Source organism: Nansenia antarctica, assembly GCF_963989245.1.
Source record: "Nansenia antarctica genome assembly, chromosome: 3".
In the NCBI taxonomy this organism is placed as follows: domain Eukaryota; kingdom Metazoa; phylum Chordata; class Actinopteri; order Argentiniformes; family Microstomatidae; genus Nansenia; species Nansenia antarctica.
The window spans coordinates 38,681,692-38,708,948 of record NC_137688.1 but is presented as its reverse complement, the minus strand read 5'-3'; the positions used below and the strand labels follow the sequence as shown (position 1 = coordinate 38,708,948).

At 43.6% G+C, this 27,257-nt stretch overlaps 2 protein-coding genes across 2 annotated transcripts in view; one reads left to right on the top strand and one right to left on the bottom strand.

The window, feature by feature from the left end:
* Positions 1–1,864, bottom strand: part of atp11a (ATPase phospholipid transporting 11A) — a gene marked incomplete at its 3' end in the record, with an annotated part of 65,484 nt that extends 63,620 nt beyond the window's left edge. The window contains exon 1 of the mRNA XM_080525624.1: positions 1,734–1,864. Coding sequence (XP_080381750.1) covers positions 1,734–1,772 — 39 coding nt within the window. The 5' untranslated portion in view covers positions 1,773–1,864. The remainder of the gene's footprint in view (positions 1–1,733) is intronic.
* A 2,000-nt stretch (positions 1,865–3,864) lies between these two features.
* On the top strand, positions 3,865–24,293 carry tubgcp3 (tubulin gamma complex component 3). Its single transcript, XM_080525503.1, has 22 exons — positions 3,865–4,043; positions 5,118–5,225; positions 6,125–6,192; positions 6,347–6,424; positions 6,568–6,788; positions 7,644–7,807; positions 8,581–8,693; positions 9,897–10,022; positions 10,113–10,181; positions 10,421–10,553; positions 10,989–11,155; positions 12,750–12,860; positions 13,197–13,305; positions 14,578–14,767; positions 15,180–15,315; positions 15,747–15,815; positions 16,282–16,417; positions 17,654–17,742; positions 17,936–18,067; positions 18,290–18,430; positions 22,595–22,711; positions 22,861–24,293. Exons 1-22 carry the CDS (start codon positions 3,968–3,970, stop codon positions 23,020–23,022), a joined length of 2,715 nt encoding a protein of 904 aa, XP_080381629.1. The 5' UTR covers positions 3,865–3,967; the 3' UTR covers positions 23,023–24,293.
* The last annotated feature ends 2,964 nt before the right edge of the window (positions 24,294–27,257 follow it).

Below are 27,257 nucleotides of genomic sequence, written 5' to 3'. Positions count from 1 at the left end.
ATCATTGGCTGTTGTTGAGTTCCCATCCATAATCCATCACCTGAACAAGTCTACTGTCGCTGCCAATGAATCAGAGCAGTAGGGCATCTGTCAACCAACCAGTGTGTTTACTGGTTGACAAACACAGGTCTCAACGCGCTCAACTCATGGTCATCAATGGTGACGTGTTGAATGTCTCGTAGCCCATTGAGCAGTGAGGCTCTGTCTGTTTTGAGAGCCAAAGATGCCACGCAATGTATAGGTGTTACTCTACCATTTGTTTGTATCTCCGTTCAACAACAGGTGACATCCATGACATGATTATTAGATGTTTACGAGCAGAACAGGTGTGCATACAAGCTATACATTTGTTTACCTGAGAGGATGGCGATATCTCTACTTTGTACAGCCATTTGCTGCAGGCATAAATATGCTCATAAGCCCCCCTGAACTTGTGTGCTCATGTGAGCAGCGTTCTGGATTACTGCCAAACATAAGTGTAGCCTACTGTAGCACACAGCCCATAGGGTCTGCTGAAACTTATTGATTTTAACAGCACTCAGTCATACAATAACTTGTTTATGTAATGTTTTCATGCAAAATCCTTGCATTTATGTTCTCTACTGGTCCCTATATGATTATCTTTCAGTTGTATGTTAATTTCACTCGTCATGGCAATGTAAGTGGTGCAAAAAATATGCTATAGACTAAGCGGCTTGTTTTCATTGTCTATTTTCTAAGTAATGCAACACAGGGTAGGCCTAGGCTACTTGATTTGATCTATAATGGTTTACAGGATTTTGTTCTGGTTGTTTCAGTTTCTCTCCCTTTACTCTGGCTTTTAAAGCTTGTGAGTTTAATCCCTTAAAAATTGCATTCCGATAATTATTCTGGTTGAATCCAATTGATCAATTGGCGCACCCTGTCAATTAAAGGGGTATTCTGTGATTCAAGCGACAACAACAAGCTGCGTGATGGGGATAGATGTGTCACCACTTATCACAACATAGACTATGCTTGATGTAAGGACACACCATCCATGATATCAACAATAGTTTTCAGAGTTTGTTTATAATTACATTGTTTACAAACTATAGCGTAAAACCTAAAACAAGCTGTAGCCTATATGTTGGGTTCTGATGGAGTACGACAGTTGAACTAAGCTGATAAGGAATTGTTAAGTTATATTCTGCAAGAATCAATGCTATAATTAGTTATTAAAAATGGATGTACCTATCCCAGATTGCCCCTTTATGTCGGTCTGTGCGTACAACAATTGACTGCATGCTCTCTGTCAAATAAGGTCCACTTACATCGTTATTTCTCTTATTAATAAAACATGTGGTGATTCATTCGTCAGCAGTGGTTCGTAGATGTTTTAAAATCCCTAAGCATGGTGATATTAACATTTTGGTAATATAATGCATTTCGTCATTGAAACTTTATTTGATTTTTATAATATTATAATATTATTATTTCTCTCAATTTAAACAAGAAGAATGTATAGCTTGTAGCCGATCGGCTGACACGCTCTTTCAAAAGAAAAAAAATTAAGACCTATACTTCATGGCCTAGCATACATAAATAATCTGCCATTTCGCAATTCAAGAAGAAGAATCTGACAAACATAATGTATTTGTTGGATAATGGGAAGCCCTCAATTCTCATAATAAGCTTCAAAGGAATCGCCGGACCAACAAGTTGTTGGCAGCAGCGCAGACAAATTCCATTCAAAGTATTTGTGCAATACTTACGTATCTGCTGATGAGGTTCCGAAGTGTACTAAAATCCATTTCTCTCAGTTGGGTGCAAGCAATTTCTTGCTTGGTGTCTTGTTTGAATGGTTTGACGTTAGCTAATCTTTATTTCTGCTTTATGCTCCATGTCTTTCGGACGGTCCCCTTTTCTACGTGAGACTGCAGTCTCCCCCGACTATAGTAATACTATCTGTCAGTCACCTATAGGGCTCTCGAAGAAAAGGTAATAAGCAAATGCCCACGCTTTTTCATAGTTGTTGGTTTTGTATGGTATACTGGCATATAAAGATAACCGCATTCAATGTCGTCTTTCTGTCCTTGTCCACTTTCTCCAGAGGTTATTTCAATGTTTCAGAGACACAGTCGCATACTTCTTCCTAGAGAAGTACCTCGCCTCCTTGTCCTCTGGTTCCTTCTCCCTCTTACCTTCCCCGCGCCTGTAATCTTCTTGGCTCTCCGCTGTGGGCAAACGAGCTTTTCTTTCACCATACGTCACGGGAGCAGTAAGCGCTTGCGCACTCTAGTGTCACACACTTGACTCGGGAATTTAGCAGTTTTCTTCGGACATCAAGCTCATGCATTGTAACCAGTTACAGTGGCGGACTCAGGATGTTTGAAGGGCAGGGGCGAAAAGAAAAAAAGGGCACCTACTGCACAACATGGGACTCCATCAGTGCACATGGTCAAGTTTAGACCATTGGAAGGGCAGCCAATAGGGCACATCCTCTAATTTTGCCACTCAAAATGGCATTTTTGCCACTCAAAAGGGCACTTAAGAGAGACGTTTTTCAACCATGGAGGCACCAGGAGGGGCGGTCGCCCCCCCTGCCCCCCCTGAGTCCGCCAGTGACCAGTTATATAGTTATATATCACGATAAATAGTCCACTCCTATTTTGAGTTTATATCGTGATCTTGAGATCACTCTATATAGTGATCATGAGATAAATCAGTTGTCATCTTGACAGAGATTGTTTCCTCCTTGACTTCCATAGCAAATATAACAAAACAAGGGAAATAGGGGTAACACGTTACAGTAAGGGTACATTAATCAAGATTAGTTCATGCAATAATGAACAATTAAAATGAATCAATTAATTATTTATGTATAATAAGTATATACTAATTGTGTTTACTAATCTATCAACCAATACATTCATAAATTATTTATAATAATGATAGTTCATGTTAGTTAATAGCCTAGTATAAGAGTAAGTCTCCCTTCTAAACCATTTCATTAACACACTATTAAATGTGGCTGTTCATGTTAAGGGTGAATATATTATCTTGTCCTGTTTAAAGAAAATAATACAATCACATTATGAAGAAAGTTGTATCATGATTCATGATTGATATTAATGATTTGTAGTGATGGTAGTTCACATTAGTAAATAATTTACTCTCTTACCTCTTGTGTATTGAAAAGTGCATAACTTTCCATGTGTAACCACGAGAGAGAGAGAGAGAGAGAGAGAGAGAGAGAGAGAGAGAGAGAGAGAGAGAGAGAGAGAGAGAGAGAGAGAGAGAGAGGGAGAGAGAGAGAGAGAGCAGTTTATGTTTAAGTTTAAGTTAAAAGACAATTAAGTTCAAGAGCCTTATTGTATTGTGCTGAAATGTCAGCCTAACTGAGAGAGAGAGAGAGAGAGAGAGAGAGAGAGAGAGAGAGAGAGAGAGAGAGAGAGAGAGAGAGAGAGAGAGAGAGAGAGAGAGAGAGAGAGAGAGAGAGAGAGAGAGAGAGAGAGAGAGCGCGCTATTCAACATTGGAGTTATGAAAGGGAAACGAGAAGTTCGTTGTACCCCTAAAGTCTGGATGGGCGCTGTCCACCCCCATGGTGCTGAATGATGTTCGGCTGGCATTTAGGCCTAGCTACATAGCTTAAATTTGGACAATAATGCTGCTATCTTTCCTTTTGATAAATAAATAGCGTAGACAAATTAACAAAGTAAGTAGCTCTTAAAATAAACGGTGGGTCTAATAATTCATCTCAATCCATGTGGGGTAGGAACTATTTATGTAGGAACCTTCAACCTAATCCCTTTGAGCGGAGGGTCATATTTTCATTCATTTGTCCTTCGAGTCTGCTAGCGACGCCTCCGCTCAGGACGCTTGTTTCGGCGGGTTCTGTTGAAATGGCGCTGTCGCCGAGAGTGGGAACGACCCGGGGGGACAGTCACCGTACCAGCTGCATTTAGTATCACTGGTGGTTGATAAGGAAACGACACTTCGCCCGCTATGGCTGCTCTGGATCAAAAGTCACCCAACGTCCTTCTCCAGAGTCTGTGCTGCAGGATCACTGACAAGAGCGAAGGTAGCTATCCAGCTAGCTAGGCTAAGTGATTAGCTAGCTAGCCAGCCCACATCCCCGTACACCCCCAGCCATCCTGTGAATGTTCCCTGCTACACTTGCTGCTAGCTAGTAGCTAGCTTGTTCTAGGCAGCAGTGTGTGGATCTGCAAACCCATGATGACACACACAGCCAGTATTAGCACGCATTTAGTATTAGCTTCTTAGCTAGCTAGATGAATCTATGAACCGGTGTTTATCTAGCTTGTTTGCTAATGTTAGCTAGTAGTATCATCAACATTACGGGGCCTCAGAGATTACTTCGCCAGCTCTATCATTTTAAAGTCCCGGTGACTTAATTGAATGGCTGAATTGACTGTCACGTCCATATCATTCATAACCATAACTACCAAAGCTTGGCTAGTAGCTACTAGCTTGGCTCCCCCAACTAGTCAGCTAGAAGATAGTTACCCAAGTTAGCACCGACAACTCTTGAGCTTAGAATTATAAGGTTCTATCTCCGTTTAGGGTAGTTCAGAGATATTGAGCGTCAAAGTTTTTACATTCCATTATGTTCTGTGAGATGGAACCTTTGTATTTTATGAATTACTAACTCAAAAATGTCAACATTTTAAAAAGAACACCTCACAGGCATTAATAAACACCTAATGGATCAGATTATGTAAAAAACTCAATTTTGACAAAAATGGAGATAGAACCTTATAATTCTAACGTCACGAACTGTCACTTGTGTCAGCTAGCCGTGTTAGTTACTGCCACGCCTCAAGCAGTTCGTTGTGTAGCCTGGCTTTGCTCGGTAGCCAGCTAGCTTGACAACGAACCGTCTCTTAGCGTTGTCCTGCTAGTATGTAGTGTAGCGATTGAGGGTGGGGGGGCAACCGAAGTAGGGGCATCCTGACTGGGCCTTGAATCAGCAGCCCAGAGGTAAGGGCGAACGTACAGTGTGTGCCATAATGGTTCAGGTCTCTTGCGAGTCTTGGCAGAAGCTGTAGTACGCCTTATACAGAGTGACTGCACTATCCACGATGAATACAGATACAACACTCCAACCTATAGCTCTGACTGTTCCACATTTCAGCTGAAGTAGCCCACCAGTTCCAGTATGCTGTGAGAGTCATCGGGAGTAACTATGCTTCCACCATAGAGCGGGATGAGTTCCTGGTCTCAGAGAAGATCAGAAAAGAACGTGAGTGATCTGCATGGACATTTTTTACCTTACATAGTTCATAAGGTGTGAGCGTCTCCGGATACTGAAACCCAGTAGACTCCCACTGGGGTCTTTCACCTTGAATCACGTGTCTTTTATGTGACTCACTGCCTAATGATGCAAAGCCAGGAGACATTGAGGTAACGCCATCATAGACTATTGAAATGCAGCCTTCTAATAATTAATTAATTAATTTTTGCCATTTAGCAGACGCTTTTATCCAAAGCGACTTACAATTACTAATTACAGGGACATTCCCCCTGGAGTAACTGAGGGCTAAGTGCCTTACCCAAGGGCACACTAGTAGTGGTGTGGCTTCAGGCGGGATTTGAACTCACAACCTTCCGATCACAAGTCCAACTCACTATCCACTAGACCACCACTACCCCTAGCATGTAGGCATGCTTCTCAGAAGCATGCCTACATGCCCCATAAGCAAAGTAACTTTGCCAAGTCTGCCCTCTTTGTATGTATGTATACGCCATTTAGCTGACACTTTTATATCCAAAGTGACTTAAATTGCAGTGAGTGCATACATTTTTCAGTATAGATGCTCCCAGTGGGAATCAAACCCACAACCCAAGCATTGTTAGTGCCATGCTCTTATTCATTTGCCGTTTTGGTATGTGTTTTTATCAGCAGAGCAATTCTCACTTAAATAATAAATTAAGAGTGTCCATGAAAGTAAATCTCAATAGGTTTTGCCTGTAGTCTGAGTTACTCCATTAATAGCCATATATTGATCCAAGCGTTGTAAAAAAGAATACCACTTAGGTCTAGCCGTATTAAAGTGAACAGTGCCCCTTAAATCAATCTTTCATTTTTTTGGGGAATGTTGTCAAAGTGGACACACTGCTCAGTTCTTGTCCCTTTTCCAGTGCTGAAGCAGAGGAGAGAGGGGGATGCTGCCCTGTTCTCTGAGCTACACAGAAAGCTGCAGACTCAGGTAAGTACTCTGCTCTGCATACCTGTGGAGATACACGTTTGCTCACCTAACCAGCCACGCCGTATGGACTCAATGTGTTTACTTAAATAAAAAATGCATACATGCATACTAAACGTGTGAACTAATTGTGAATCTTTTTGCTTTCCAAAAACAGGGGGTGCTGAAACACAGGTGGTCAATCTTATACCTTCTCCTCAGCCTCTGTGAGGACCCCAGGAAACCATCCAGCAGGGTATATTGACATCCATCAGGAGTATTATTTCTTACATCTTTGTCTTATTTTTTATAATGATCTGGTGGCCGTTTTCCCCCTGATTGTCATGTTTAGCCACTCACATACTCTACCTGTTCACTGATTGTATGTGTCATTCTCAGGTTGGCAGCTATGGGGCGCTGTTTGCCCAGGCCCTCCCCAGGGACGCCCACTCCACGCCGTTCTACTGCGCCCGTCCCCTGAGTCTGCCCCTGAGCTACCCTGAGCGTTCAGGTTCAGGAGCGGGCCAGATCTCCACCAGCATGGGCACCAGTGGCGTCAGCAGCCTGGGAGTCTACTCCTTCAATGGGCCCACGCCCGTCCCTCAGTCCCTGTTGGCTGGGTAAGACCATGGGGGCTCACTGGTACCCAACCATGATTGTCAGCATCCTGCACTCCGAAGTCAACTCCACATACCGTTAGAGCAAAATGGGGGCGGCGGTAGCCTAGAGGCTAGAGAGGCCGGCTAGCAATCGAAAGGTCGCTGGTTCAATCACTGCCTCAGGAGGGAGCTGCATGTGCCTTTGAGCAAGGCACTTAACCCCTAATTGCTCCATTGCACTGACTATGACTGACCCTGTGCCTAGAGCAAGAAATACCACATTCCAACAATTGATTGACACGTTGATTGCATTGTAAATATACAACAAACAAACTATTATTATTATTATAAATGCTAGCCTCTGAATGTGTTCTGAGGGAGGACAGATTACATATATAGATAGATATATAGATAGATATTATGTATGGCCCTCCATATTGTGCAGGCACAGGGTTTTTGGAGCATCGCGTTTGTGTAAAGCCAGTTATGTGATTGTTGGGGAGAGTGGATCATAAACACTGTAGAGTGGATCATAAACACTGTAAAACTCATTCGGTGCCTGAGGCGTCGTTCCAGTGTAATGATTGAAAGGCTGTCCTGTGTTGTTTAAAGCAGAGATCCCATTAACAGTCAATTTGCCTTGTCCCCAGGGTTTGGTAATGGCTCCAGAAGTGCCAAAGTGAGCAAGGGATGAGGAGGGGGAGAGGAGAGGGAGAGGGGGGAGGCTGTGATTGCTGGGTCAAAAGAGTAGTAGAATTTGCCTTCAACTGTTTTTAGATTCACTAATTCAATTATGAGTTATGCTAGGCTAAGTGTTGTATGTCATTTTGTGTGTGTGTGTGTGTGTGTGTGTGTGTGTGTGTGTGTTCCTCACAGGCAACCTCCTCAGTCAGTGGGGCAGCAGTTGGGCTCTCGGCTGGCATGGGCCCTCCCCAGCACATCATGCCCTGCTGCTCTGGCACCTACCTCACGGGCCCCCCCCGGGCCCCCAGCCCCCTCCCCCAGGACCAACAGGCCACGCCGTGACGGGGATGCCATTGGTGAGTTGGCATGGCGGGGGGAGCAGGGGTAAACTGTTTGGGTGTTGCTGTGTGGAGTTACTGTACATGTGTGGCAATGCGCACCCATTCATTTACATTTATTTTGGCAGAAGCCTTTATCCAAGGCTTCAGTTGAAAACGGGGGTCACCTTGCACACACCTTCAGCTAATTTTCTGACAGGACAGGAGTGTTCCTGTCAATCTATTTCTGCTATTCTTCATTTATTCTAGAAACATTATTAGTGTTTCTCATTTGGAAACTGTCTGACTAGGCAGTATGGTCAATCCTTATTGTCCTGCTGTAAGCACTCTAGTTCCCCTTTCGGTTGTTTATGTTTTGTGCCCCTGAATCTGCAGTCAAGGCAGCAAACAATGCTTCAATTCACCTTAGAGCAAAACTATGGAGTTAGGGGGGCTGACAGTGCTCAACAGAGGAGCCCACCAAGGCTTCGTAATGGTAGGGGCGGGGACACACTGCTTGTCGTGTTCAGTGGCACGGCAAACTGCCTAACTGCTCGGTACAGAGACAAACTATTTTGGAGGGGAATGAAATGTTCCTGTTCAGTCGTCCCTCAGAGTCCCTCCCATAACCTCATGTCATCAGACCAGTGCTCCTGGGGCGTTTAAGATGTAATCTGCCCCAGCAGCAGCGCAGCGCTGACAGCTCAGCTGACTGGAATAGATATACACAGATTAATTTTTATGACTTTTTATGATAAGTCGTGTCCTTTACTTGTAATTTTTATGTCCCCCTCGTACTTATTCTCCCCCAGCGGAGGTTGGCGAGGCGGCGTTGGTCAGAGACATCCTGTACGTGTTCCAGGGCATCGACGGCAAGTTCATCAAGATGAGTCTTCCAGAGAACTGTTACAAGATCGACTCCAAGGTGACCCTATAGGCCAGGGGTACTCAATTACTACAAACGGGGGGGCAATTTCCGTCTGAGCAGTTGGTCAGAGGGCCACTGCTTTGGTATCAATCTTTTACTACGAACTGACAACAATACAATTACACTAATATGTGATTTAAAAGCTTCCTTGTGGTTTATATCATTGTTTCATTTAGTAATAATAGCAGTTTAATAATAGACAGACAAAGATGGCATTTTCAGAAAGGGAGTAGGTCATGTTTAGATTAGTTTAGATTAGATTAAACTCATGCTTAATGAAACCTGCAGAACTTTTGAAGGCCAAATTAAAACGAGTCTAATGTTGAATCCCACTAATCCCAAAATATAGAATACAAAATAAAACATAGCAACAAATGAAATCGTTCCACAATACTTTCTAAGCATGTTCTGTATCTGGTTTAGACAATTCTCTTTTTTCTTTTTTTTTTCTTTTTATCCTCACTCAAAATCATCGGGCCACCAATCGAGTATCACTGCTATAAGCCTTTATGGACCGATAGGCAGTGTGTGTACTCTTTGGCTCACCTCGAATTAGGCTAAAGGTTAAGCTAAGTGAATTTGATTTTTTTTGTGGTTTCAAAGCACTATACTTCTGTCCATTTTAGCATAGCCCTCTTCTGTTCATTGTCCTCAGCATGGCTCCTGTTGTCATAGTGCCTTTCAGATTTAGCGGTGCTGACATCAAGGCTGATGATGTGTGTTAAAAGGGGTAAAAAGAGCATACAGATCAATAAGCAGCTCTTTGGCTGGGCTCCACATCGACGGCTTTCCTCTCTACTCTCCACTGGGGATTGGGGAACAGGCCTTCATTCTAATATTTCGACAAATTATAGTCTACGCATCCTCTTAGCACTAAATATAGCCTGTTGTCAATGTGCTGGTGCCTTAGTATTGGACAAGTATTCAGACGCATGCCAATTGTCAAGGATACTCTATCACTATGTCCTCAGCCTTTTAAAGGAATAGTTAACTTTCTTTCTTTCTTTTTTTTCCTTATTTTTTTCCTTTTTTCTATCCTTCCAGCTGTGAAGACATAGAGACCCTGTTCAATCAAAACGACTCACATAACATGGCCATGGCCTGTAATTGTGCATAGAAATCCACACCTATTGGACAAATTACAGAACATATCGTTGCTAGACAATGTTCGTGGTCGTAATGCGTTGTGTCTGCCCCTAGGTGCCGCTGTGTAAGTCCCTGAGGGACACCAGTAGCAGGTTGTCTGAGCTGGGCTGGCTCCACAACAAGGTCAGGAAATACACAGACTCCCGAAGCCTGGACCGAGCCTTCGGCCTGGTGGGGCAGGTAAGTACCGGCCACAGCTAAGTCACCCCGCACGTCCCTACTGTGCACAATGCAGATGATACGTGATGGTTTCCCCTCTCGCCCCTCCAGAGCTTTTGTGCCTCCCTGCACCAGGAGCTGAAGGAGTACTACAGACTGCTCTCTGTTCTCCACTCACAGGTAACACTCCCAGCCCAACTTTGTCATTCCTGTACCGTACGATACATAATACATCTGTTACACATGATCACGGTCCTCTGTGGCTCAGTTGGTAGAGCCTGGCAGCTAACAACGCTTAGTTTGTGTGTTCGATTCTCGCCGGGACCGTATACTGACCAATGTATGCACTCACTGCAATGTAAGCTAAATGCCGTGTATTATGTCATCATGCGTTATGAGTCTGCTCTCCTGTGGGCCAGTTGCAGGTGGAGGATGACCAGGGGGTGAACCTGGGGGTGGAGAGCAGTCTGACCCTCAGACGCCTGCTAGTCTGGACCTACGACCCTAAAGTACGCCTCAAAACCCTGGCGGCCCTGGTAGACTTCTGCCAAGGTGCGTGTCTGTGTTTCCCCGCAGTCCATCAGGACCAAAACCTCACGACACAAAAAAACTGTTCCCGACTGCAGTTGGCCTCATTAACGAGACCCGCCCCCCCCCCCAGTGACACTGACTGTTATCTTGACCCTCACTGACATCAAACAGTCACATTGCACTATTCTTAGAAACACTTTTTCCTCTATTATTTTTCACTTATGTTTTTGTCGGTTTTTGTTCTCGCACTTTGGTTATTGTTCTGCACCATTGTTATTGTTCAAAGCAAATTCCTTGTATGTGAAAACCTACTTGGCAATAGTGTTTTCTGATTAGCATGCTTGGATTTCAACTGCAATTCTATAGTCTTGGGATTTAAAACAAAAAGACTGTTGTCTGCAGTATGTCTGTCGCTGTTGTTGTAAGTGTATGTTCTCCTCCCGCCTCGGCCCGTAGGGAGGAAGGGTGGTGAGCTGGCCTCTGCGGTGCATGCTTATGGGAAGACTGGGGACCCCCAGATGAGAGCCCTGGTCCAACACATCCTCAGCCTGGTGTCCCACCCCATCCTCAACTTCCTCTACCGCTGGATCTACGACGGCGAGCTGGAGGACACCTACCACGAGGTGTGACACACATGCACACATGCACACACACGTACACACACGTACACACACATACACACACATACATACACACACACACATACACACACACACACACACACACAATGTACTAGGAATGGGTCCAACTCCATGTGAGCATGCTATGGTTATGCAGACTAGGTCTGGCGGCATGGGAAAACACATCACAAAGTGAAATATTAACAATTTTAACAAATGTAATAATAATCAAACATCAAACAAATATAACATTTGAAATCTAGAAACGGTTCCCTATTCAGAACTGTTTTAATAACTTGGATATCAGAACCCAAGTTGGGACCAGTTCAAATTTCTACCTCAAGCATTGTGTTTGTCAAGGTCAAAGGCAGGCAGGCAGGTAGGCAGGTAGTAGCTGAGCACAGGCTGAAGTGGCCTTTCAGGCAGAGTGGGTGGGGGGGGGGGGGGCAGAGCAGGACACGACACGACGGCTGCACCTCAAATAACAATGGATGAGAGAGAGTTAATGGGGAATTGAATGATGGAATGATGGCCCATCTCTCTCTTTCTCCTTTCTCCATCTCTCCCCTTTCCTCTCTCTTCTCTCTCACCCCCATCCCCCTGTCTCCTCCCCCGGCCGCGGTCAGTATTGGAGGGGGCGGGGTGGGGGGGGGGGGGCTGTGAATCAAACTCCTAATGTGTCTGCAGCTCCCACACGGAGGCTGAGTACTAAGTGCTGAGACTGGGAGAACACAGGAGAGTTGTAGCAGCCTTCGGCCTCAGACGCTGGGCTATTCTCAGACGGCAGAGCGCATCAAAGCGCGCACTTTCCTTTAAGCATGCTTTATTGACCCCCCCCGGCCTCCTCTGTAGAAAGCCTAAGTGATAGTTATGGACTTGTTCCCAGCAGAGGTGAGATCTGTGCTGCTTACAGGTACCTTCTCTCACAGAAGGGTGTGGGGAAGTCACGTCCACGGTGAGCACCACTGTCTCCTGTCCGCTGTGGAAATACACAAACACTGCAGACGGTAGCTAGGAATGGACCTGGGTAGTTCTGCCCAACAGGAAAACCACAATTATTTAGGACGAGGACTTTTAGTATATCTGCGGTTCTGGTGGGAGGAAATGCTAGCTCTCCTCGCTGCCTCGTTGGAGGAGCTGGACCAAGAGGAGGAACCTCCAGATCTTCTCCGCCAATCCGTTTTGACATGGAGGCGAGGAGAGAGGAGACAAGGAATCGAAGGAAGACTTTTGAGATTTGTTAAAATGGTAAATAGACTTATATAACGCTTTAATCCAAAGTGCTTTACAATGGCCTCTCATTCACCCATTCACACACACATTCAAACACCAATGGCGGAAAGCTACCATGCAAGACGCCGGCCTGCTCATTGGGAGCAATTTGGGGCTCAGTGTCTTGCCCAAGGGCACCTCGACACGTGGACAAGAGGAGCCAGAGAACGAACCACCAACCATGTGATCATTAGACGCCGACTCTACCCCCTGAGCCACAACCACCCCACAGACAAGAGCTGAGAGACCCATGGACACAAAAAGATGTGTCTCGTTGACTACTGGTAACCAAGCGTGTTGTGTGTGTGTTCTTTTCTCCCTCCAGTTCTTTGTAGCATCAGACCCCACAGTGAAGACAGACAGGCTGTGGCATGATAAGTACTCTCTGAGGAAGTCCATGATCCCTACCTTCATTACCATGGACCAGGCCCTCAAGGTACTGCTGCCTGCAACACACACCACACACACACACACACACACACACACACACGCTCGCTATCTTGCGCTCTCTCTCACTCTCTCTATATATATGTATATGTATATACAGTATATGTGTTGGCTCTCTTGTTTTTAGTCTTTTTTCCAAGCACCAGGGGAGCCCCCCCTCCTAAATTTCGTTGTATGGTACCTGTACTGTATTAATGACAATATACTGTATATATACGTATATATATATATATTCTACTGTATGTTTATAATGACAACAGTATTGTCATTGCTCTCGCTTTTGTCTGTTTCCCTTTCACTCTCTGTTTATCTGTTTCCTCTCAAGGTTCTGCTTATTGGAAAATCCATCAACTTCCTGCATCAGGTGTGCCAAGATAGAACTCCACCAGGAAAAATCACCCCAGCCTCAAAATCTGCAGACTCCCCGAAAGATGGTACAATCTCGCTCTCTCCAGTCTCTCAGCTCTTTCCTCACTGATTTATATGAACAGAAGACAGTTAAGTTATCAGACACTTGGCATATGTGACAAGGTCACATGGTGAAAAGGTCTGCATGATACATGGCTTGTAAACAAACTTACGTTTTAGGACGTGTTCAAAAGCAAGGACTGTGTGATCATCTAATTATAGTTATGTATTTTTAGCATGTTGATGCTCTATTAGCATGTTGTGATATGCTGAAGATGCAGGTAGATGTTCATTGCAATGTTCTTTCTTAGCCGCTAGCTAACTACCAATGCGATGGTAGCAAAAGCGTCTGTTTTGATTCAGGGCGAGTTTCTCTGGTATTTGGTTTGGGGTGTACCAACATTCAAATAAGCATATCTTCTGCAGCTATTCAGATTTCAATGTATGACACATAATAATAATAATAATAATAATAATAATAATAATAATAATACATTTTATTTGTAAAAGCACTTTACATAAGGAATCTCAAAGTGCTACAATTAAAACAATAAACGTTTTCGTTTAGGATAAAAAAAGGCTCTATTAAAAAGGTAGGTTTTAAGGCCTTGTTTAAAAGCATCCACAGACTGTGGTGCCCTTAGGTGGTCAGGGAGAGCATTCCACAGCCTGGGAGCAGCTGAGCAGAAGGCCCGATCTCCCATAGTGCGGAGCTTGGTCCTGGGGGTCTTGAGGAGGTTGGTGGCAGTAGAACGGAGGGTGCGTGAGGAGGTCTGAGGGGTATGGAGGAGTTCCTTGAGGTAGGGGGGGGGGCAGTTCCATGGATGCACTGGTGGGTGAGGAGGGAGACCTTGAATTCAATTCTGAGGGAGACGGGGAGCCAGTGAAGTGATTTGAGGATGGGGGTGATGTGATCATATTTGCGCACCCTCATCGGGATCCTAGCAGCGCTGTTCTGGATGTATTGGAGTTTCTGGAGTTTAATTTGAAAGCCTACAATCTGCACTTTAATAATCTAATCTGTAAAAAACTGAAAAGTGACCGTGCCCTACTTCTGGACCTTTTCACCAGACCCTGTCACATATATGTGTACATATTAAACAGACTCTTTGTCTGTATGTGTATGGTCTCGGTCACACTTAATTTCATTAAAGTCCCCAAGGTAGTTACCAATTGTTTTAGGTTCCTTCCAGTCAGTACATTGTGACCTTATGAGTGAATGTCATATACATCCAGCAGAGATAGGGTTGTGAAGGAGGGTAACCCTGACTTTGGTCCCTCTTGTGGTTATGGTGTAGCTGCGGAGCTATTGACAGATCTTGAGGGGGCCTTCCAGGGGAAGATAGACGCGGCCTACTTTGACACCAGCAAGTACCTTCTGAACGTCCTGAACCAGAACTACCTGCTGCTGGAGCACCTGCAGGCCATGAGGCGCTACCTGCTCCTGGGTCAGGGGGACTTCATACGCCACCTCATGGACCTGCTCAAGTGAGCGCACACACACACACACACACACACACACACACACACACACACACACTGCAAAAAGTAACCCTAACCCTAAATATCTTAATTCAAGGCAATATATGCTTGTTTTTTTGTCTGCCTGCACTTTTAAGAGAGTAGCACTTTTAAGTAATATTTCCCTCATTTTATTGCTTTTTTTTCCTTCTTGTTTTTGAGAGCTGACTTTTTGCAGTGCACGCCTATACTCGCCACAAACATGCACACACACACACACACCTATACATACATACACACACACACACCTATACACACACACACACACACACGTATACTTAGCACAAACATGCACACACACACACACACCTATACACACACACACACACACTCACCAGCTGGAAGCTCGGCCCTAAAACAGTGTCTGTGTGCTCCTCAGGCCTGAGCTGGAGCGGAAAGCCATCACTCTGTACCAGCACAACCTGACAGGGATCCTGGAGACGGCGGTGAGGGCCACCAACGCCCAGTACGACAGCCCCGAGATCCTCAAGAGACTAGACGTCCGCCTGCTGGAGGTACTGCAGCCGCCGGCTTCACTTGTTTGACAAGCCTGGTCTATAGCTTAGTCCTACTTTAGCTAAAGTAGCTATATTGACAGTCTGCTATGGAGCTTTCAATACACGCTTGCTATGTGAGTCTCCAGATATTTTCCTAGTCATGGTATTCTTTGATTGTACTTTACCAGTGTATTTTATGGATGTACTACTATTATATGTTTCTATTACATTACTATGAAGCTGAATGAATACGTTTTTTAACTGTCCAAAAACCCTAACCTACCTTTTCAGACACTTTGTATGGTGTTTATGCGTATGTGTGTACTTTGTATGATGTAGCAGCGCTGTAAGTGTGTGTTATGGAGAAGTTGGAGATGATCTCAAGCTCAAGGGTTGGGTGCCATTGACCAGTGAGTTTCCTTGACAACTGCTCTGTGCTGCTGCTCTAGGTGTCGCCTGGAGACACAGGCTGGGACGTCTTCAGTTTAGACTACCACGTAGATGGCCCCATCGCCACGGTAACCACAACACTTCACAAGTCCCTCCTCGTTTGGAGCTGTTTTCCCCGGACACAGTTGTAACCTAGTCCTGGACTTAATGACACTTTCAATAGAGAATCTCCATTGAGGGTGCTTTTTAGTCAAGGGATAATCGGCTTAATCTGTGTCCGGGGAAAGCCAGCCCTTGATGTTAAGTGTTTTTCTCTCTCTCTCTCTTTGTCTCTCTCTGTCTCTCTCTCTGTGTCACTCTCTCTCTTTCTCTTCTCTCTCACAAAGACAAAAAAACTCAGTACATTGTATGTTGTCATTTTTTTATTTTTTTATTATTCAATCATAAGATTCTACCTTGAGCAGCGTCTACCTTTTTTGCTTGCTTGATTGTTCACGGCCAGTGAACCGTGCCAGATGAAGTCAAGTGCCGGCTGCTTCTGTGCTGGGTTCTGAGGTGTCAACTAAAAGTGTGTGCTGTAATATCCTGGGACAGGTCTTCACTCGGGAGTGCATGGGTCACTACCTGCGGGTGTTCAACTTCCTGTGGCGGGCCAAGCGCATGGAGTACATCCTCACAGACATCTGGAAGGGCCAGATGTGCAACGCCAAGCTGACCAAGAGCATGCCAGGTGAGGCACGAGTGCGCGCACACACACACACACACACACACACACGCAGAGATAGCACAGGCCAGGTGGTCCACACACACAAAGATCGCACAGGCCAGGTGGTCCACACACACACACACACAGGCCTATAATTACCTCTCAGCACCAATATGCATATGCATAATGGAATGGAATGGAATGGAATGGACTTTATTGGACTTTATTTGTCATTGCTACAGTACAGGTACCAAACAACGAAATTTGTTCCATTCCATCCATAATGATCCGATGGGAGAAGTACGATTCCAAACTCATGTACATGAAACGGAGCACAAGTTCCTGGATACCATACCAGGCTCTGTTGTTCAGTATCAGGAGGAATGCGTAGTTGACCATGCAACCCATTTGAATTGATGTTTTTTCTTCACAACCAAAATAAAATAGCAGGTAAATGAGAAAAAGCATTAGTATCATGTTTATGATGACAGTGAGGGTGAGTTTGGGCTATTTGTTCTGGGTTTCAATGGCAGGACCCTGCAGCTTTCCCCTAAGCAAGGCCTGTGGGCTTACGGGTTCCCATGTGTTAAGTATAGCCAAAGAGAGGAAGTAGGATCATCCTCTTTAGTACAGTGTAGCCGTCTCGCCCTGTTGACCTAGATAGATGAAGATAGACATACAGGGGTGGTTTCCTGGACAGAGTTTAACATCAGGATTACCCTAATTCTATTTAATATATTTTTTTAAATGGTGAAACAGCTCTTCTGATTACTTAGTTCTGGACTATGAAGTCCCTGGCTAAAATAAGTAAGGATTCATCAGATGAGGTGGCAGTGTGAGGTGACTTCAAAAACATGGGATGTAACACAAATTGCAATTGTTTGTCATGGACAGCACTGGAACAACCTGTTACATGACACATTGGGGTGGTCTGACAAGCGGAGCGTGAATTAAGTCAGGAGAAGGTCTGCCGAACAACAGAGGGAGAAAACGTACAAAATTGTTAGTTCATTTTAAATGTAAAAAATCCTTGAAGGCAAGGCAAGTTGTATAGCACATTTCATACAACGGGCAATTCAAAGTGCTTTACATACAGCATTAAAAAAATACAGCAAGAGGAGGATAGTAATAAAATAAAAATGAGAAGAATATATATATAGAGAAAATAAAGTAGTGTGCTGAATTGAAAGGTTGTGTGTTGTCCTGTTGTGTTGTAGTGTGCTGAACTGAAAGGTTGTGTGTTGTCCTGTTGTGTTGCAGAGCTGTCTGGTGTGCTGCATCAGTGCCACCTCTTGGCCTCCGAGATGGTCCACTTCATCCACCAAATGCAGTACTACATCACCTTTGAGGTCAGGGAGCCATGCCTTGAAACCTACATGAAACCTTTTGTATCAAATCAATGTACTGATTGCTAAATGCTGTGTGTGTGTGTGTGTGTGTGTGTGTGTGTGTGTGTGTGTGTGTGTGTGTGTGTGTGTGTGTGTCCGCGCGTGTTTGTGTGTGTGTGTGTGTGTGTGTGTGTGTGTGTGTGTGTGTGTGTAGGTGCTGGAGTGCTCCTGGGATGAGCTGTGGAATAAGGTACAGCAGGCCCAGGACCTGGACCACATCATCGCTGCCCATGAAGTCTTCTTAGAGTCTGTCATCTCCCGCTGCCTACTGGACACCAACAACAGGGTAACACACACGCTCTACATACACACAAATACACACACCCAGGGTTGGTATTTAACAGGACTCAGGGCAAAACATTCCAAAAAAAGTTCCTTAAATGCCCCTGAAGTTGTCAGAATACGGGCAAATAAATGCAGTTGAAAATGGGGTAAGACACTCTCACACAGACAAAAGCCACTTCTGACTAATGATTCTCCCTCTATCCCTCTCTCTATCCTCCTGCAGTCCTTGTTGAACCAGCTGAGAGCCATCTTTGATCAGATCATTGAGTTCCAGAACGCCCAGGACTCCCTGTACCACTCGGCCCTGGAGGAGCTCAAGCTGAGGGTGTTGTTCGAGGACAAGAAGAGACAGAGGGAGAAGGAGGTACTTTACCATGGTGCTTGACTGGGCGTGCGTGCGTGCGTGCGTGCGTGCGTGTGTTTGAGAGAGAAACAGGAATCATGAGTCATGAGCTAACTCACCTCCTTTTGTGGCCATGGTGTTGTTTCCAGCCAATCGATTGTTAGCGTCAGCGAGGACATCTCAAAGTGTTACAAAAACAAACAACAGGCAGACTCTGCCAAGTTTTTTTATTTTTTTATTTTCTTGTAATGTTTTGTAAATAATTTACAGAATTAGCTGGATAAAAGGTTTTCAGGTGTCCGAGGCTGTCTGTCCCAGAGGAGTATGTTTAGGTCGTGAATTTGTAATTAGTTGTGAACTTGAGGGATGCCAGGGGCCTCATTTATAAAGCTTGCGTACGCAAAGGTGTGTAAGCAAATTTTCCCACAATTTTGGGATTTATAAAAACTGCGCACCTCTAGGCTACGCACACTGCTGTGATCCATGCGTACGCATAGAAACTCGAGAAATGTCAACTGCGACTCCGCTGGCAGAAGGATGAAACAGGAGAAACGCGAAATGGATACAATTTCCACCAACATAAATCGAAATATTACCTCACATATTATGTGAGTGCACACAAAGAATATACGTGCACACTGCACATATCTTATTCTCCCTTGTCCTGTACCCATCACAATGTAACCTACATATATCTTTGTTCGTATATAGATATTTTTTCTTTTAGATTAGATTCAATCTTATTGTCATTGACAAGTACCAAGGTTGTCACAAGGAAATGCAGTTCGTCATCTAACCTGCATTGTAGAAAAGCCAAGCATGTTTCAAGTTTATTGTTACGTTACATTAAGAGAGTAAAATTCGTAGGCTTCGGTTCCTGACATGGCAGCACAAGACATAAGGCAATAGGCATAATACAAGATAAAGGTGACAATATTACAGCTAAGACAGGATACACTAGTGATGCAACTAGTAATAATAGATAGTTCAGTAATCTGTGCGCTTAAAGTTTTCATAGTCCGTATACATAGGGATGAGGTGTAGGCCTACTTGGGGATGATAGTCAATTGTCTACAGTGGGCCTGTTCATGTTCTTCACTGTATGGATATTGCAATCATTTGGACCCTTATGAAGATGTACATTACTGTGAAGTCAATGCGGACGGTGGTCAACCTCGCGCTACGTGCAATGAATATTTATGTAAAAAGTAAATATATTTGCATGAATATCAATATGATATGTACAGTAAAGATATATGTATATAGTGTGATGCGTACAGGACAAGGACGAATAAGATATGTGCAGTGTGCACGTATCCTTTGTGTGCACTCCTTCATAATACGTGAGGCAATTCAAAGCGTTTCTCCTATTTCATCCTTCTGCCAGCGCAGTTGAGTCGCAGTTGCTCATTTCTCCAGTTTCTATGCGTACGCATGGGTCCCAGTGTGCTTAGAGGTGCGCACAGTTTCACGCCAAGTTTCTTTTTTATAAATCCCAAATTTGCGGGAAAATTTACGTACGCATGTACACCTCGTTCCAAATTATTATGCAAATTATATTTTTCTCAGATTTTCCTAAATAGTCGATGCAAATGACAATCAGTATAATTTTCAAGTCATCAACCGTTAGAGTATAATTCAAATGTTATTGAACAAACCTCCCAATGATAACAGTATTTTTTTTTTTTTATAAAAAAACTCAAAATGCACTGTTCCAAATTATTATGCACAACAGAGTTTCAAAACATTTTATAGGTTGTAAAGAACTAAAAATGGTAATTTGATGAATTTAGGGTTAGGAGGTCATATTAGGAGGTCATATTTACTGAAATCAAAAGCTATTTCAAACAAAAACATCTTAACAGGTCAAGTTACATGTTAACATAGGACCCCTTCTTTGATATCACCTTCACAATTCTTGCATCCATTGAACTTGTGAGTTTTTGGACAGTTTCTGCTTGAATTTCTTTGCAGGATGCCAGAATAGCCTCCCAGAGCTGCTGTTTTGATGTGAACTGCCTCCCACCCTCATATATATTTTGCTTGAGGATGCTCCAAAGGTTCTCAATAGGGTTGAGGTCAGGGGAAGATGGGGGCCACACCATGAGTTTCTCTCCTTTTATGCCTATAGCAGCCAATGACACAGAGGTATTCTTTGCAGCATGACAGTGGGCTCAGAAATACATGAAGACTAATTTCCAAACAGTCTTGTTTACTGATGAGTGCCGTGCAACCCTGGATGGTCCAGATGGATGGACTAGTGGATAGTTGGTGGATGGCCACCATGTCCCAACAAGGCTGCGACGTCAGCAAGGAGGTGGCGGAGTCATGTTTTGGGCCGGAATCATGGGGAGAGAGCTGGTAGGCCCTTTTAAGGTCCCTGAAGGTGTGAAAATGACCTCGGCAAAGTATGTAGAGTTTCTGACTGACCACTTTCTTCCGTGGTACAAAAAGAAGAACCGTGCCTTCCGTAGCAAAATCATCTTCATGCATGACAATGCACCATGTCATGCTGCAAAAGAATACCTCTGTGTCATTGGCTGCTATAGGCATAAAAGGAGAGAAACTCATGGTGTGGCCCCCATCTTCCCCTGACCTCAACCCTATTGAGAACCTTTGGAGCATCCTCAAGCAAAATATATATGAGGGTGGGAGGCAGTTCACATCAAAACAGCAGCTCTGGGAGGCTATTCTGGCATCCTGCAAAGAAATTCAAGCAGAAACTGTCCAAAAACTCACAAGTTCAATGGATGCAAGAATTGTGAAGGTGATATCAAAGAAGGGGTCCTATGTTAACATGTAACTTGACCTGTTAAGATGTTTTTGTTTGAAATAGCTTTTGATTTTAGTAAATATGACCTCCTAACCCTAAATTCATCAAATTACCATTTTTAGTTCTTTACAACCTATAAAATGTTTTGAAACTCTGTTGTGCATAATAATTTGGAACAGTGCATTTTGAGTTTTTTTATTTAAAAAAAAGATACTGTTATCATTGGGAGGTTTGTTCAATAAAATTTGAATTATACTCTAACGGTTGATGACTTGAAAATTATACTGATTGTCATTTGCATCGACTATTTAGGAAAATCTGAGAAAAATATAATTTGTATAATAATTTGGAACGAGGTGTACGTACGCAAGTCACAGAATCAATCAATCAGATTCTAACCTCTCCATCATGGGCAAGACCAAAAAGTTGTATAAGGACGTCAGGGACAAGATTGTAGACCAGCACAAGGCTGGAATGGGCTACAAGACCATCAGCAAGCAGCTTGTTGAGAAGGAGACAACTGCGATTATTTGAAAATGACAGAAAGACAAAATAACCATCAATCGTCCTCGGTGACGATCATGAAATGCATCTGCGTTTCCTTGTCTTAGTACTTCTCAATGACAATAAGGTTGAATCTAATCTAATCTAAAAGATAAATGATTCAGTATAATAACTACAAAGCGAGGTATCTGTTTTTGCAAAACAACCTCTCAAATGTTGTAGTTTAATCGGGAATCATATTTAATTGGATCTGTAATTATTATACATATTATACCAATACTTGGATGTTATGACATTATCATAAATAATAAGGTAAACAGTAGGACGAATCATGTTTAAACTGATTCCGTTGTCAATGCAGTCTGGAACATGTTATATATGGTCTGGCGAGAACGTTCGTTGCGCGGAAATTGACTGATTGGGTGAAAAGTATTTTTTTTCGGCGTTCTGTTGGCCGTTTGACTGACCATTTAAATGCAACGTTTGCAGGAAAAGTGCTATAGAAATAAAAAGTTTTTATTATTATTATAGGCAACCAAAAAGGGTGGGACAAGACGCTCGTTCATGTGTGCAACAGAGTTGATTGGAAGCAGGCGTGGAACTTGCAAATTCCACTGGCGTGCGCACCGTTTTATAAATCCGAATGTTGGTGACGGAAATGTTCTTGCTTTGCAAAGGTGCGTAGGTACGCAAAGCTTTTTAAATGAGGCCCCAGGTGTCTGGTAAATAGGAGATGTATGAGTGGTGTGGAGAAGAGCACGGTCATGTTTCCACTAGGGGAGCGCTGTGCTGTGCTACCGGTGACTCCATTACACACCTTTACCCCACATGTGTGACATTACCATGAATACTAGATACTCTGTAAGGCCAAATGTCATCTCACATTTAGCTTGTTTGTGTTGTTTAAGGGTGAGTGGGGTGTCACCGCTGAACTAGAGGCTGAAGAAAACAAGAGAATCCAAGAATTCAAGGAGACGATACCAAAAATGCGCTCTCGGCTACGAATATTAACGCACTTCTACCAGGTATGGGGGTTCTCCTGCATATGACCTGTTTTGTGTCTCTCAGCAGTACAGCAATGTTGCCTATGTTGGTGTTCATGCTATTTTATATATAAATACATTTCGGGTGAAACGAAACAATGTAAAACACACTGTCCCTCTCTCTCTCACAGGGCATAGTGCAACAGTTCCTGGTGCTGCTGATGACCAGTACGGATGAGAGCCTACGCTTCCTCAGCTTCAGACTGGACTTCAACGAGCACTACAAGGCCAGGGAACCCCGCCTGCGCGCCTCACTGGGAGCCAACAGGGGGCGACGCTACTCCAACATCTGAAACCCAACAGGATGTCACAACAGGGCTAGACAGAACCTTGAGGATTTACGACATGTTGACATCACTGTAGAACCAGAATTCAAATGATCTGATTCAAATTCATTTTGTGTATTCAAATGTCAGTAATTCAAATTCCTCCATGGATATAACTTCTGACATCACAATAGAGCCAGACGCAATCGGTGTTGCTGGAATTTCCCCACTCTTGACAGAACGATATGACTAATTTGTTCTGCGTTGACGGTGTACATGAGCCTGCAGAAATTAATTGACATGCAAAATAATTGAATTTTAGATCGAGACAAACTGCTACAAACACAAGACGTGGTCCCGTCCCTACGGATTCTGTCTGGCCTTGTGTTTTTACTTTTACAAGTCAAATAGGGCTATATGGGATTCCTTTCACTCTGAAATAAATATATGAAATAGAATTTAAAAAGAAAAGGCCTTATCCCTGTCATCTTTGCCAAATTACCCCTGAACACACACACACTTCACCAACTCTTTTGCAGTTCCTTCCTCAAAATAAGGTTTTAGAAGTGTCATTTTTAGTAGCGCAGGATCGCATATCTGTTCAGATTGTACATTTGATGATTTGTTGAAATACATTTTGGTTTGTTTGTTTTCTGTGAATATTTGCTTTTCTTCTTTGTTCAGTTTTTTTTTACTAATGTTAATTATTTTCGTCATACCAGTGTCTTAAAATAAGCGTTGTGTCTATAAGGGGTGGTTTCCAGGGCACAGAGTAACCTAGGCTAAAAAGTGTCTCTAATGAAGGGACTTCAAAAAAAAAAAAATTTTGCACCCAAATGCTCTACTTCTGTTTCTGACTAGACTCACAACAACCTGAAACCTTTGTCATTGCAGAAAACAGTTCATGGCAACATCTCAGGCATGGTGGCCCTCCAATACCTTCATGTGATATAGTATAGTAGTTGGGTGCACCCTACAGTGACTTTCTCTCCTCAGTCACCTCCAGTGACCAGAGAACATAGACTAGGAGGTGAAAGCAAGAATGGTTCTTACCTGGAATTTGCTTTCACACTTCACTTGCTCTTTAGTACAGATCGGATGAGGAAATTAGGAGAGGAAGCTACTTTAGACTATGAAGGTGCATCCCTTGTGTATTCACCCATCCAAGCAGACTCCTTTCTCACCCCATTACAAGTCCTTACAAGGGCTTGTCAGGAGAGTAGGCTAATGAAGGCTTCTCTCTGTAAATCCTGTCCATTGTATAGCACACATGTATAGTAAATACTATGGAAGCAAACATCTTGTCACCTCTTTATTAAATAAACTTTTTTAACAAAGTCTTGTCAGCTATTGAGTGCATTTTATTCACTGAAACACACGTGCAGGCTCAAATCACATTCGGACGGATTTAGTTTAGTTATGGTCTTAAATTCTAGCTGGGTGCAATTTTTCTTTCCTATTGGTTTGAGGGACTCGTGACGACATTTTCGGACCCCAGGAAGACTAGCTAATATCATGGCATTAGCTAATGGGGATCCTAATAAACAAACGACATCGCTGTGCATGAGGGGCTTTTTTAGAACATGAACAAAGTGAGCCTGGGTGGCTGGTCAACAATCGATGGCAACAAAACATGTGCTTTTCACGGATTAAACGCTCAGGTGAGCTTCCATATCGTGTACACCCTATCAATGGTTTAAACTTAACAGGGGTGTGTCAGAAAACGTCCTAAGCAATGACCTTACCGTTGCAGAGACGATAGCACATACATCTGTCGCGCTAACTGACTTGTGATTCACAAATGGTCGCTTTCTTGAATCAATTCGATTCACGGCTGACTGTCATGAGGACGTTGCCTCTCCTCTGAGATGATTGAGCGACAGTATTGCGTTGCAAAACCCTATTTAACCAGGAGGTGGCAGTGCAGCTCAGTAAATTCTAGAACATCATTTGACATCTTTCATGTTCAAGTGGCACTGCTGCTCACCTGATGGACGTGAGCTTGTGCTGTAACAACTTCACTTCCTTGTCCTAACAGGTCAATGAAGGTTGGGTAAGTTGTCATTTCAATTATTGAGTTACTCTGATGTTCATAATCAATGTTGAAAGTTAACAAAAAGGTCCACCATGGAGCAGGTTTTTGCTCATTTCTGGTCTTTTAAGATGATCTATCATGTTCTACTATGCCTGTTGGAGTGTAGTGCTGCAGTCTGACCGTATTTAGCTGCACAGGTCACAAGACCCTTCTCCCTGACCTAATTTTCCTCTGTTGAGATGGTGCTTCTGTTTGGAGACTAATAGCCATTAGCTTGCTTTGTTCCATCAGGCAACAGACATAATAATATCAAGATCTCTGTGTTCTGTGAGTCTGTACTCTTTTACCTCTCTCTGTGTCTGCTGATGCAAACCTAATTTATCCCTCTGGGCATCAATTCAATAAGTAGGCTACTTAGCTCACAGGGCACTGAAGTCACACAGGCCATGTGGTCTCTGGCTTGTGTTGTCCTGGTCCTGGTCCAGCCCTGGTACGTCATAGTATGGCTGGAGACTATAGAGGACTACGCTGGTTAACACACTCTGTGGGGAGAGATAAATGAAGCTGATTGAACAAGTCTACCTCCAGCATCAACACTAACTCGTGTGTGTGTGTGTGTGTGTGTGTGTGTGTGTGTGTGTGTGTGTGTGTGTGTGTGTGTGTGTGTGTGTGTGTGTGTGTGTGTGTGTGTGTGTGTGTGTGTGTGTGTGTGTGTGTGTGTCTGTGTCTGTGTCTCTGTGTGTGTGTGTGTGTGTGTGTGTGTGTGTGTGTGTGTGTGTGTGTGTGTGTGTGTGTGTGTGTGTGTGTGTGTGTGTGTGTGTGTGTGTGTGTGTGTGTGTGTGTGTGCACGTGTACGCGTACGCATGTCCTCCAGTCAGCTCTGTAGCTACAGCTTGTTTTCTCCCTCTGAGAACTAACGCTGCTGTTGACCAGGATGGGAGAGCTAGCCCCGGAGCCGCTGGTTCAGAGGCTGAATACGGTTTCCAGTAGTATTGGTATGAGTTGTCTTACTGTATGTCTGTCCTGTCTTGTGGTGTGAAGTGTACCTCTCTGTTCACATGAGTGAACTATCTGATTAATGGATTATGCAAGAAAAACTGTTGAAAAGCTGAGCATCAATGGAGAAAAACTAAGCTGCAAATCCATTGACATTTTTAAAGAGAACCTCACTATTTTCAACAAAGCAATTAGAAATTCAAGACAAACTAATTTCTCTAAGCTGATTTCTAAAAACCATAATAATCCCAGAATGCTTTTAGAATAGGCTAAATAATAACAATAATAATAATAATACATTTTATTTATGGGCGCTTTTCAAGGCTCTCAAGGACATCTTACAAGACATAGTTAAAACCAAATCAAAACATTATAAAATCAACAAAGCAAAGTTGAATAAAAACAGCAAAGTCAGATATAACAACAAACAAAACAGCAGGTCAAACCAAATATGCCATTGTGAAAAGGTGTGTTTTAAGACTGGATTTGAAAGTGGAGAGAGTGTCAATATTACGAATGTTAGGTGGCAGAGAGTTCCAGAGGCAGGGTGCAGATTCAGAACGGCTAAAGGCTCTAGATCCCATAGTAGTCAGGCGGGCAGAAGGTATGACAAGTTGGTTGGCAGAGGAGGATCTGAGACTACGGGAGGGAGTGTGAGTAAGAAGGAGTTCAGAGATATGAAGGTGCTAGGTTATGGAGAGCATTAAAGGTGAGAAGGAGAATCTTAAAATGAATACGGAATTTAATGGGGAGCCAATGTAGCTGTTGGAGAACTGGAGTTATATGGTCAATGGAAGGTGTTCTGGTAATGATACGTGCAGCTGAGTTCTGGATCTGTTGGAGTTTATGGAGACATTTGTGTGCAAGGTCAAAGAGAATGGCATTGCAGTAGTCTATACGTGATGTGACCAGGGCATGGACAAGAATGGCGGTGCTGGTGGATGCAAGTGATGGATGGAGATGATTAATGTTGCATAGGTGGAAATATGCAGACCGAGTGACTTAATGTGTGATTCGAAAGATAATGTGCTGTCCAGGATGACACCCAGACTCTTAACCTGAGGGGAAGGGGAGACTGTGGAATTGTCAGTAAGGGAGAAGCTGTGAGGTTTAGCCAAGGTGGATTTAGTGCCAACGAGGAGAACCTCTGTTTTCTCGCTGTTAAGTTTTAGGAAGTTGATTGAGAACCAGGATTTGATTTCCAGCAAACAGTCGGAGAGGGAAATGGGTC

What these genes read in the sequence shown, in the direction of transcription:
- tubgcp3 (XM_080525503.1), top strand. Translation starts at nt 3,968, where the DNA reads ATGGCTGCTCTGGATCAAAAGTCACCCAACGTCCTTCTCCAGAGTCTG. An exon ending in CCTCAGTCCCTGTTGGCTGG is followed by an intron (nt 6,789 to 7,643) that starts GTAAGACCATGG and finishes TGTTCCTCACAG; the next exon opens with GCAACCTCCTCAGTCAGTGG. An exon ending in CACCTCATGGACCTGCTCAA is followed by an intron (nt 14,768 to 15,179) that starts GTGAGCGCACAC and finishes TGTGCTCCTCAG; the next exon opens with GCCTGAGCTGGAGCGGAAAG.